The sequence below is a fragment of the Hemicordylus capensis genome, chromosome 5 (assembly GCF_027244095.1).
Source record: "Hemicordylus capensis ecotype Gifberg chromosome 5, rHemCap1.1.pri, whole genome shotgun sequence".
NCBI lineage: Eukaryota > Metazoa > Chordata > Lepidosauria > Squamata > Cordylidae > Hemicordylus > Hemicordylus capensis.
This window is the reverse complement of record NC_069661.1, coordinates 63,649,808-63,663,304: the sequence shown is the minus strand read 5'-3', so window position 1 is coordinate 63,663,304 and position 13,497 is coordinate 63,649,808. Positions and strand designations below refer to the sequence as shown.

At 42.7% G+C, this 13,497-nt stretch overlaps 1 protein-coding gene across 4 annotated transcripts in view; it reads left to right on the top strand.

The window, feature by feature from the left end:
• LRBA (LPS responsive beige-like anchor protein) overlaps positions 1 to 13,497 on the top strand; it is a 567,920-nt gene that overhangs the window by 311,689 nt on the left and 242,734 nt on the right. For all 4 annotated transcript variants that reach the window (XM_053251992.1, XM_053251991.1, XM_053251993.1 and 1 more), the window contains exons 39-40: positions 8,817 to 8,963; positions 11,515 to 11,651. In XM_053251992.1, the coding sequence (XP_053107967.1) occupies positions 8,817 to 8,963; positions 11,515 to 11,651 (284 nt within the window). The remainder of the gene's footprint in view (positions 1 to 8,816; positions 8,964 to 11,514; positions 11,652 to 13,497) is intronic.

Below are 13,497 nucleotides of genomic sequence, written 5' to 3'. Positions count from 1 at the left end.
TTTGACGTTTGAGTAGAGGCCAAGATCCTTCAGAAAGTATTAGGTTCCTACCACATGTGATTCATACGTGCACTGCCATTTCTATTTTGCATTTTACACTTTTTTCTGAGATGTCAATGAATGTTTATGTTAGTACTACTGCTACTAATATCAGAAAAAGAAATATTAAAAGTTATTATTTAGCACAACAGAGGTTGATGTTAGTGACAACAGTTGTGGCCACAGTCAAGACTAATGGAAAGAGAAAATTGGAATTGATAGAGGTATAGTGAAAGTGAGGCAGAGGCTGATCAAGCGGTAAATTTGCAGATAGTGAGCCTGTGATGAGTCAGGTAATATTTCATTGAACTACTGAGTTTTATGTAGTTTAATGAAGCAATGAGAAGAAACCTGAGCCCTATTCCGACATTATGTTGTGCCTGTGTTTGGATTTCTTCACACTCATATATGATGTGTGAAGGGCTGTACCTGCATTCATTTTAAAAAATGAACATGGGTACAGGTTCCTCAAATGCATGGAAGTATACTGCTGTACCTTTGTTTAATAGAACATGTGAATAACTGTGACTATACAGATCTGTACCTGTGTACACTGTACGCAGACATATAGTGTGTTGAACTTCGTGTATAAATAGGACTATGATGACTTGGGAAATAAAGACCTGTTGATGTCAACAGGACATCTGTGTGATTATGAGTCACAGTCAAGAGAAGAGTGATAGAAAGCCTAGACTTTTGAGTAGCACTGGCCAAACTAAATAATACAATGCACTATGCAGCCTTCCCTCTGCAGCCACCTGTGCTTCCCAAAATTATATCCCTGAGGCTATGGGACCATCGGATACTAGGCATTGGTATCTGCAGAGGTAGGGGGAGATTGCCAGAAATGGCACAATCCACGTTCCATGTTCCTGTGCACAACTTTTAGTCTGCTTGTAGACCTTCATGTGTAACTTTTCCTGATTGGGTCAGAATCAGCTATCCCACAGAATGGATATCCCACAGAATGACCTAAACAACTGGCAAAATGATACCTTTTGGGGGCCAATTAGTTGTCTACAAATTTTGCAGTCTTTCAAATTAACATGTTGTTCATCAGGTGGGAGGGTTCATGAGAAAGGAGGTGCTCTCTTAAATAGCCTGGACCCAATAACCAGCACTTCATATTTCACCCAGAAACATATCGGCAACTAGTGCAGTTCTTTCAAAACAGGTGTTATATGGTCCCTTCATGTTGTCCCAGAGACCAATCTGGCTAATGCATTCTATACCAATTGTAATTTCCGGACTACATACAAAGCAGCCCCATGTAGAACACATTACAGTAGTCAAGCCTGGAGGTTACCAGCATATGTACCACTATTTTAAGGTCATTCACCTCTAGAAATGGACGTAGCTGACATATAAGCCGCAGCTGATAAAAAGTGCTCCTGGCCACCGCCTCAACCTGAGAAACCAGGGAGAGCTTTGGGTCCAGGAGCACTTACCAGCTACGTACCTGAACTTTTCGGGGCAGTATAACCCCATCCAGAACAGGCAGATCTAATCCATCTCTCGGGTCCCAACCCCCCACAGTCAGTACTTCCATCTTATTTGGATTCAACCTCAGTTTGTTATCCCTCATCCAGGCCACTACTGCCTCCAGGCAGGCATTTAAGGAAGATATGCCATTTCCTGATGAGGTCAACATAGAGAAGTAGATCTGGGTGTCATCAACATATTTATAACACCCAGCACCAAACCTATGGATTATCTCTCCCAGCAGTTTCATGTAGATGTTAAAAAGCATTGGAGACAGTTTGGAGTCTTGCGAAACTCCACACTTCATTTCTCGCTTAGCGGAACAGCAGTCTCCAAGTGCAACCATCTGGAATCTACCATTGAAGGTAGGAGCAGAACCACAGTAAAATGGTGCTACCCAATCCAAACTCCCTCAGGCGGACCACAAGGATACCATGGTTGATGGTATCAAAAGCCGTAGAGAGATCCAAAAGGATCAGCAGAGTCTCACTCCCTCTGTCGATAGCCAATTGGAGATCATCCATCAGGCCGACCAAGGCGGTCTCAACCCCATAGCCAACATGAGAACCAGTTTGAAATGGGTCTAGATAATCTGCATCATCCAAAACTGCCTGGAACTGAGAGGCCACCACCCACTCAATCATCTTGCCCAACCATGGAAGGTTAGAAACAGGTCTGTAATTAGCTAACTCCAAGGGATCCAATGTAGGTTTCTTCAAAAAGGCAACCTGCCCTCCCTTAGAGAAGCATTTATAATATTAACCAGACCCCCTCTGATAATATAATTATCAAATGAGATAAGCCAAATTGGGCAAGGGTCAAGAGAACAGGTTGTAGGGCGCACAGTCCGAAGCAGTTTGTCTACTTCCTCAGGAATCACAAACTGAAAATGATCCAATCTAATCCCATAAGAGGAGTTGCTGGACACCTCCACAGTAGACTCTGCAGTAACGGTGGAACCCAACTTGGCCTGAATGTGAGAAATTTTATCCATAAAAATGTCACAGCAAGTAACCAATGGTTCCAAGTTTAAATTCAAGGGGGGAAGGGGTACATACCAGCCCCCTCACAACCCTCAGCTGGATGTCAGTTTGTGGAAGCAATGCAGGCAGAAAAGAACTGCTTCTTTGCTGCCCGTTCTGCCAGAGCATAGATATTTAAACGTTCTCTGTGTTGTACCCGATCAGACTCATGCTGAGTCTTCCTCCACTTGCGCTTTAGTCATCTACCTCACCTCTTTAGCTCCTGTAGTTCATCTGAATACCACGGGGCTGTCTTTAAAGCAAGTTGGAGAGCACACTTAGGAGCGATTGTGTCTACTGCTCTAGTGAGTTCATTATTCCCTGTTTGCACCAGAGCATCAACAGAATCATTAGCAGAGCCATCCCTAAACTCTTCCAAGTTATTGGATCCAAAAGAAGAATCCTTTTGGATCCAATAACCTCCCCAGGCAGACCAACCTAATAGGTCCTTCACCCCTGAAGAGGTGGGCCAAGGCTGTAAGTTCTACCTTAATCAGATGGTGATCTGTTCATGACAATGGGGAGATGACAGGAGTCCCCACCCACAGAACACCACCCTGATCAGAGCAAAAGACTGAATTGAGCATGTGACCAGCATCATGTGTCGATCCAGAGACCAATTGGGATAGGCCCACAGTTATCATGGCCACTATGAACTCTTGAGCCTCTCCTGACAACCCGGTCCCAAAATGAACATTGAAGTCCTCCACTATCAACAACCTGGACCACTCCAATGCCAGCTCAGCAACCAGGTCTGTCAGCTCAGTTAGGGACTCCACTGGGCAGCAGGGTGATCGGTGTACCAGCAGAAGTCCCAATTCATCCCTGATCCCTAGACTTAGGTACAAACACTAAATATAGGCCAAATCCCTGACTTCCCCGCCCACACTCTCTCACCTGCTCCGCCATGGAGTAACCCTCTGGGAGAAGCTGGGACCAAACCAGACCACTAGCCTCTCTCTGTGTATAGTCTCCATGACTATACTCAATGCTGAGAAAAGAAAACCACAAAATCAAACCTACCTTCCTCCTCTCCTGATGTATCCTCTTCAATAGAGGCATAAGGAATCCCTCTGCCTCCCAGTCCCTTTGAACACATTTTGAAATTCCCTCCTTTTGTGTCTCTCAATTCCTCCCCCCACCCCAGCTAATCGAGGCACAGTTGCTCATGACAACACTTGATTTGTATGATAACAAGCCAACCAAGAAGCAAGGAGATTGCCAGCCAATTGGAAGCCAGTGCCAGAAAACCAATCAGCAAAGGAAAAACACACCTCCAAAATAATGCATGAAACTTCAAAATATTTCAATCAAAATGGGGTTTCTGAGCTTGAAACGGGCCTTTTATTTAAAGGGTGTTCTATTTCGAGCTTGAAACACTCAAAACGTCCAATTTCTAGTTGAAACATTTTGTTGTTGAAACATTCCACACATCTCTACCAAACAGGTTGTTGGCCAACAATAATGTTTGGGTCAGTAGTGTGCTGTACAATACAGGTGGCACACCCTAAACAGGCTTGTAATCTAAAAGCCTGCTGATACTAAGAGTTGTGTATTTCTGCAGAATTAAGACCCATGGGAACCAGATGTGGGCTTTGGATTGTTGTATTTGGATTGTGCTGTTGTATCCCAAGTTGCAAATACAGTGTACTGCAAAATGCATTTGGCAAGAACTCAGATTCAGAAATATGTGAAACTTGCTTTGCTTAAACCTTTTCCCACGTATATTTTGCCAGAGGAGAATGTTAGCTTCTGAAGGCAAAAAGTTATACTCTGGCATCTGTTACTATAATATAATTTATAAGAGTGAGCATACTTCTGTGTGGAAGCCCAAATATGTATGCATACATAAATATGCATCTATGAATACATATTTATTGTGACACAGTCTGCACAATGTAGATCATAGCATGTGCAGAAAACATTGTCTCATTCAAATGTTGGTGTGCACAAGTGTGGTGTGTGTATTTTCTAGGCACGTGAGCAAAATGGGCAACATGCCAGGTTGGACTTCTTATTGTTCTTGTCTTGAATTGATACTTCTAGTTAACCCCGCTGCATGTGAAAATATCATTGACAATGGGAAAGCCAAATTACTTACACAGTCTGTTAAAATAATATAGCAAAAAGTGTTATTTGACCACATCAGATCCCTGGGGAATTTGTGAACCCTGGCACAGGCACTTTCAGTGATACTTCATACACCATAGTATCATAATAAACTGACCCCATGAAGATACTTTTGTGTAGTTATTGAGTAACTCTGGCAAAAGAGAACTAGAGAAAATCATAAACATCTGAATACATTTTGCCAGAAAGATTCCCGGAGCTGTTACATGCATATCTTTACTATCAAATGGGATTTTAAAGAAATAGACATTTATATTTGTAATTTTGAATAAGACCATTCTAATAAAGGCAGAAAGTTCCCAGAATAAAATGAAACTGATATCTGCATATGTGTTGATTCAAAGGTACATTGTGTACCACATAATTATAGACACATGTCAGAGTGTATAAACATATTCATTATCTGCTTTATTTTATTCTTGTAGTAGTCTTATTCTAATTAAAAAATAAAATCATTCTCCAGAAAGCTATTAGACCATTGAGAATTGAATGTTAGTGCATGTGTTGTGTATTAGAATACTGTAGGTAATTTTACTGCTGCTAACTTAAAATCCTCAAGGGGGAGTTAATTACAGGAAAACCTTTCTAAATATCAGCTGCATATTTTCCATGACAAGAGGTTTTTCAACTCTCATTGAATAATTCCAGAACCCGAGTTTAGTTTAGTTTTATCCACTGGTGCATTTAAAAGAAATAATATCTATTTTAAGAAACAAAAACAAAACTACCCTTTTGCTCAGTGTAGCTTCTGATAAACATTAGCAAATAAATGTAAATTTTTCTTGGTTTGGAGAAATTGTGTGAGAGAACAAAAAACCACATTTTATTGGAATTTCAAGGTCAGTCTTTTAAAATTTCAAGGCATGGTTTTCAAATTGTTGTTTGGTCCATTGTGCTAATGTGAATAGTTGTATTTGAAATTTATGTTCACGTGTTTACGGAGACAATTAGGCTTTATGTTTGGCCACTAGGGATTGCCTTCCTCTGTAAATGTTTGCAGATTAAAGGTTTTTAAAAATAAGCCAGTGGAACCTCAAGCCATGTATGGCAGTAATCAAAAAGTAATGAGCAATGTGTTGAAGCTAGTTGGCCAGGATGTGTTTGGCATATGTTTCCAAGAAGAGACTGAGACCTGTACGTTGCTTCTTACTTTAAATTATGCCCAAGTTTTCAACTGTTCTGAGTATTAGAAATTTAAATATACTTCCGTTGTTCTGCAGCTGCAACATGAAGAGCAACAGTGAGATATGTAGTCAATTGCTGCCTCCTATCTGTTCCCTTTTGTCAGTTTAAAATGCAAAGAACATACATTTAAGCAGAGCAGAGCGGCAAACTTTAGAACACCATAGGTATTTTTAGCTCCTAAGACATAGCATAGTGTATTTTCCCCCAATATACACAATGAACGTGCATTTTAATGCAGAGTGTATTATAGTCGTCAGTCGTGTGTATGACTGCCATATATCTTCGGTTAGAATGTGTTGCGTGAAACATAGACCCTTCTGTTGGTTGAAGAGACCGGGTTCTTGCTGAATTGTGTGGTACTGGGAAAAGGTACCACACAAGGAGTCTGCTGCTTAGCCTAGAATATAGTCTATTCCTGCTACGCGTGCTTACACCGAAGAAAGTCCCAAGTTCAACTGAACCCATTTCCTAGCATTGCCGCCTGATCCTATTAAGTTTACTTGGAAGCAAGTCTCAAATGTATTACCGGACCTACTCCGAGGTAAATGTTCATCGCCTCGCAGCCTTGGTAGCTTAAATACAGCTTATTACTTGCTTCAGTCTCTATAGCGCACTGTTTTCAGTTCACAGATTGGTAGAGCTGATAACCTTTCACTTCGCCTTCTGTACCCTTGGAAAGCAAGCCACATGCGTCTGTCGGAGGCGAGCGCGCTTTTAGGACCTCTGCTTTGCAACACATATGCTGTGTGTCTGCTGAAAGATGTGTGTCCCCCCCTGCCTCCCCTGACCATCCCAATGTATTGGCTGCATTGGAGGGGAAAATGTATTCCAGGGAGCGAGTGTTTAGGGACGTCGCTCCCTGCTGGGTGCGAGGGAAAGGTCCAGTCCGCGTGGCAGCAGTTGTGCAGGCTGTCTGTAAGTCGCACGAGCGCCTTGCTCGCTGCAGGGCTGCCGTCCTCCTAGTTGCGTGGAAGGCAGTGGGGGGGCTCCATCCCAAATGTAGCGGATGCGGCGGGACCGCTGCTGGGATAGCCGTGTCTGCGTGTGCGGGCGGGAGGCAGACTAACGTCCTGTGGGCTCCGTCCCGCATTCCAAACAGCGCGTGTGGAATCGCGACGGGGGTGAGCAGGCCGTCTGCTCCCCGCCCAGGCATCTCTTGCAATGAGCTTCTGCCCCGCGCAGGAGGAGAGGCACGACATTCCCACTTGAACGCAGATAAAGCCAAGTGCCCGGCCCCCCTCTGTTTGGGGAAAGAATGAGAATCGTCAATGTCAATTTCGCTCGGGTGTTTAGAAGTTGGCGGGGACTTGACGAGCGTGCCATCGACCCTATGGCCACTGAGTGGGAGCAAGTCCCGTGGAAGGAACTCGGCGGCTCTTCCTTGTCCATCCATGCACAGGACCGGATCGCGCTGGAGACGCTTTTTGTTGAGGGTCGTTCTTGGTAGCCCTGGGAAGCGTCACCAGAGCTGGTTTAGCCTTGGGTCCACAGGAAGAGCCCCCGGCTCCGAAAAGGCTGGCTGCCTTGGGCCACACGAAAGGGAGCCCTCCCCCCTGGAATATTAACTCTGCCCTGCAGAAGGCCTTTCCTTCTGTGCCAAGCCTTATCAAGGCAGATGCGGAGTGCAGAGGCGTTTGCGCAAGGCCGGCAAAGCAGGCGATGGATGGGGCTGCGGGCAGGAGAAAGTGTTGCGGGGAGGCTTTCACCTGGCTGCTTCCACCTGGCCGCAGACAAGGCAAGGGAGCCTAAGGAAACCCCCCCCCCGCCCCTCTGGGTCATACAGGCCTCCCTCGGTTCCGAATGCCCGAGATCGTGGTCCCAGAGAGAGGCGATCCCAGCGGAGTCTGACTTGGGCGCAGCTGCCGCTGCCGCTTCTGCTTCTGCTTCTACTACCGAAGCGATTTTCCATTTAGAAAGCCTCGCGCCCCTGGCTTCTGGCCTCTCCTTCCCCTCCCGCCCGTTCCTGCTCCTCACTAGCCTGGCGCTGAGCGCCCTTTCCCTTCACTTACACCGGGTGCCTTATGGATCGGGGCCGCCCGTCGGGGTCGAGCCTTGTCTGCACAGTCCAAGACCAGGGAGGAAGTCGGCCCGCTTCACTCTGGGATGGCTGGTCTGTGGGAGGCGGCTGGGACTGCGTTGAGAAGCCTGCCTCTGCCCGCCCGCTGGGGGTGGGAGCGATCACCTCGGAGGCTGCATGCAAGAGAGAGCTGCCGAGGGAATTCCGTGGAAGAGTGGGGGTGGGAGGGCAGAGCGACTGCAGCCTCTTCGGAGGCCGAGGCGGCATATTCAGTCACGTGGCGTGCCCGAGTTCATTGGAAGGCGTGCTAGATTAGTTAGGCTTAGCTGGTTTGTGGATCTTCCCTCTTCCACGATTTATTGTAACTCGACGGTGCCTAGGAAGCAAGCCCCACTAAATTAAGTGAAGTTTTCTCCCAAATATAGGACTGTAGCCCTGGTTCTCCTCTAAGCAGGCCCCACACGTTTGTCGTTGTATGCCCAGATGAGAGGGTAGAGGATTTACAGCCCTAAAACCTGGAAATTTCAATTTAATTCTATGAATATGTATTTAACATTTGGAGGGAGACAGCCCGATACGTTATTATATAAATGACTGGGAAAGGTGATTGGGAGGGGAGAACGAATATTGTCTGCTTTGTCAGTCCAAATATCGGGGTGCGTGATGTAGAACGAAAAGCCGCAGGCCGAGAGACCTGGCTAGGTTTAATAGGATTTCTTTTAGCTCTACCGGCTACTCGCTTCCCAGTCTGAGATGGGAGCTAGTTAAAGTCGGCTAACTGGCTTACTTGCGGACCTATTCCCAGCAGAATTCCTTTTCTTGACTGGTGTATGTGTGTGAGTATAAGTAAACAAGGTTATTCTCCCACCCGCCTCCCCTTCCCTCATCGTAACTGTTGCCTCTCAGAGTTGATGGACAGCCGCGTTTCTCTTTCATTTCAGCTCCAGATGAAGATGTACTTGTTAAAGGAAAGCAGTCCATCAAGAGTCAGGCTTTAGGAAATCAGAACTCGGAGAGTGAGATTCTCCTGGAAGGCGACGATGATACCTTGTCATCTATTGAGGAGAAGGAACTGGAGAACTTAACTGGTAACTTCAGCTGTCTATTGCCTACTCAGTCTGGATACGTCCTCCTGGCTTTCCTTGACTAGTTTATTCCTCCCACCCCTTGACGCACACACCCTCTTTTCAGTGCTGGGAAAGACAGTGGTGGGTACTCTCCCCAAAGCTCTGTGTTAAGAGGAGGTCATTTTCTGACCATGGCAAATGAGTTTCAGATCACTTGTGTTGGTAAAAAACAAATATTTGCTTTAACTATTTGGATGGATAGATACAGTACATTTGCCTGTAGATCAGACTTCTATATGTTCTTGTTTTTCTTTCCTTTTCTTAGTAGTTTAGTTTCTTTTTCTGTCTCATTGGGACTTGTAGTCAATCTACTAAAGTTCATCATAAAGCCTATTTTACCAATTGGTGTACAGAGCAAAATACCTCTGTGCTCTCAAGGCAGTCATTCAACTGAGGGGGTAATGCTTTTTATATTATTTGGTTTACCAACTCCCTTTTTGTAAAAAGCTATATCTGCATTGCTTCCTCTAGGCTCTTAAATGTTTTACTAGGAAGTAGATTATTTTTACTATAGTAGGTTTTTTTTTGTTGATGTTGAATAAAAATAGAAGCCAAGCAACCTATTTGATTTTAAAATGTTATATAAAAGACTTTGCTGCACCCTAGAATTGCAATCTGATGCCAGTTCAACTCCAACATAAAATTCTGTGTCCAGATATTTCCCCTAATGATTTTTTTTAAACACAAGACTATTCCTTATTGTTTAAATCCTGTTTCCTGGGAAGCAGCAAGAAAAAAAAATAATCATTTTGATTTATATGAAGAAACTCCAAGTCTTTTTTTTATTGCAGTTCATTACCTATTGCGTCATCTGTTTGGCACCTTATAATAAAACCAAACATGAAAATATAGCCGCATGTCAGAGCAATACAGCAATCAGTAAAAGAGCAACATAATTTAGAGGCTCTGACTGAAACTGCTCTTCAGTATACCATGCAAGAGCCTCTACATCCATTTCCTTCCCTCCGTCCCTGTTCTACATTTGTTGCTTCTGTTAATACATTCATACTGTAATAGAGGTGAAAGGGGAGTTTAATTATATAATCTTGACAATGGCAATAGGATTAAGAAGTAATCCTTGCTAATAAAGTAGTGTGGGTTAGAAATGAAGTTGAAATTGTCAAGGGTCTTCTATGGGACCTGAGCTGCCCTGGCTCCTGCAGCTGTCTGCTTGGCCTGTAATTGAATGTCTGAAAGTGATTGAAAAAATGTTATTTCTTCCCTGGATTACATGCTAATATACGGAGGGCAAAGGGAGACAGCAAAAGAACACATAGCTGCTTATTTCATCCATTTGTGGGAATGAGCTTTGGGAAATCATAGCAGTAGTGCAGCTATCGGATGCCCATCTGCAAACACAATGTATTTGTACACTGGGAATAGAGGGCAAAGCTGCTCTGATCTCAGCAGAGCATCTCTTCTATTGTCCTATTGGCACACATTGAGATTGATGCAAGATTAAAGACCATCATACCTCCAAACAATTGACAGAAATGACAATTCATCTGAATTTTTTTTGGCAGTTATTCACCCATTGATTACCTGAGCATGTGCACCTCATTTATACACACTTTATTAATGCAAAAGGGTATGTGTGACACGTGCATTTTACAGTATTTTAAAACAAAGGGCTTCAGCCGATAAATGCACCCTTTGTTGGTCTCAGTGTTTCCTGCTTCTTAATCCGTTGGGTGACACATATAACCCACTTTTCTTCTCTGGATGTTGCTTTGTATAATGGCCTCAATATTGTTAGATCTGTGCCCAGCCTATTGTTTTGAGTAGTACACTGATCTGTCTCTGTGATAAGCCCTGTGGAGATGTGATTATTCCAATAAAAATTCATTCAGTTGGAAACCAATGCTCCAGCTGTTTACTCCCACAGTCCCTGAGCTGCACTAACACTGTGTGGATTCCTTGAAGGATATTTAACAGAATATTGAACCTACTCTTCAAATATTATTTTTTACAATCCCTAGCACTGGATATTTAACTTTGGAACAATAGATCCTTACCATGCATAAAAAGGAGACTGCAAAGGAATTCTTAGACTATTTTCTAAATAGGCTAATAATAGGGAAATCTGGGTTGAATTGGATTGCAACTCTCTCAAAATCGCAACATGCACATGTGAAACTAATATTTCCCATCCAACCTTCCTTTTCTGCCTTTGTTTTTATTGTTTTGAACATAAGGTTCTGAAGCATGTCAAAATTCCAAAAGAATAAAGCTAGATGATCTAACAGCCACCTATGTGGCATACATAATCATTTGCATTGCTTGCAGCTGTAGTTGCTCAAATGTTTGGCCATACAGAAGTGCAGCAAATGCATTGCATGTGTACTTTGGGGACTTGTAAGAGTTTGTTTGAAAAGCCCATCCTTTTGTAGGTCTTAGTTTTATACTGAATGTGAAGGAACACTTATCTGCATGACATGTGGTGTTTGCTGTTCAGACCACTGGAAACAAGGTATTGGAGAGTGTGTGCTTTCTTTCCCTTTCCCTTTGGTAGGTCCTGTTAGTCTGTCTACACCAGCTCAGCTTGTGGCCCCCTGCGTAGTAGTGAAGGGCACACTTTCCATCACCGCCTCTGAACTGTATTTTGAGGTGGATGAAGAAGAACCCAGTTTTAAGAAAATTGACTCTAAGGTAAGAGATTGACCATATGAATAAAGATGATAGACTGATTACATTAAGTCTTTAATTTTTCATCCTGTTTCCCCTTAGTCAGTTGGACACAAGTTTCCTAGATTTGTAAGTTTGTAGCTTGTTGAGTTTTCTTATTAGTGACACCTGCTTAAGTATGAAAAATAATTTATCCTAGTTCCAGTGTCAATCACCTTACAGGGTAGAAACCTCCAGGGAGGTGGTTTAAATAAAGCTCTTTTAGATCAAGAGAATATGTGAATAAATAAAAGTTAAATGTTACTGTCCATGGAAAGCTGTTTTACTTCAGTAACTTTATGTGCCTTTTTATGGAGGTGTTGTAAAGCACTGTTGTGCTCTGTTGCTTTCTTGCATATCCTTTTGTATTATCTTGTAGCAGTTTGAATAGGAATTTGTACATGTTTATGAAGAAAACAATTCCCTCTTGATGATGTATTTAAGTGGGTTTATTGGGGGGGGGCACATTTCACTTGTGTTAGAGTGAAGTACTTTTGTTTAAATACCACTGGTCTTCCAATGCAGGGATAGTAAATTGATTTCCAAAGGCTGTCCTTGCCCACAGTACCAAATTACAACTATAAAGATTGAACTTGAATATTTGCCATATTGTTAACATGTGCTTAATATTTGAGCATTGGGTCTGCCCCAAATGTATTTGATTATTAAGAATGCTTGTTTCTGAATTTCATTATAAGAATTGCTTAAAATACATTGCTTTCTGTGAAGAGAGTACAGAAAATGCAAGAAAATGTACTGCATATTGTAATTTTATAGGAGGGTGGTTGTATGTCTAGTTTTATTCTCCTTTATCTAAGAGAGAAATGGATAGAGGATACTGAGCTATACAGTTTTTAACATGACAGTCTTGTTTTAAATGCCTTTACTTTAGTGTGATGGTAGGTAATTAAAACTACAAAGATTTGAAGAACATCAACTTTTCAAAGGTTTGTGAATATGTAGTAAGAGTTTTAAAACTGTTAAGTGATAGTGCTAATTAATATTAAAAGTTAAAAAAAATGCAAACATCTAAGAAATTAGAAACTATGTACTATACAATCTTACTTTAAATGTTCAGTGCCTTTGCTCATTACAACACAAGAGACTGCAAAAAGTGTTTGCTGCACCATGCAAGGAGTCAGGTAGGGTGAAAATACCCTCTGTTTCTCCCTTCATAAAGATCCAGCATAACACCCACACAACCAAAAATAAACATGAACAGGCACTTTAAATGGACTGTACTTCTGACTTTTCAGTAGTGAGATGGTCCATAGAAATGCAGCCAACCATGTTAATTTAATCTGAAAAGTGTTGTTTTTTTAAAGAGACAGTAAAAGAGGGAAAATTACCCAACCATGTTTGAATTTGAATATCCGCTTGTGGAAACTTTCTAAACCTATTTGGTGTTTTGGTTATGAAGTCATGCAGCAATATATGTAGCTTTCTTACAAGCACTGGTATTTTCCCATGTCTTTCCCCCTCCCCCCACCTTACCATATGGCGATAGGGTAACCAGTGGTTGGGTAGCGACATCTCCACTGCATTTGCTCAGATGCCTGTTTAATTAATGGGGCTTCCTCAGCTTGATAAATTCAACTTCTGTGTATGTTATTCTAAACTCCTGGGAAAGAAAACACTGTGACAGGATTTTGAAGTAAAATCTGTACTGTGCATAGCATCGTTGCTGATAACATCAGAGTTTATATTCCTACCGCAAGGCTTGTTTTTAACAAGGAAGTGGAAGACCTCTGGGTTGAGAGTGAGTCCTGGAGTCAGGTGGTAGGGAGGTTCTGAGTTCATTTCGGGCCGTTTTGAGATTTGATCGTCCCAA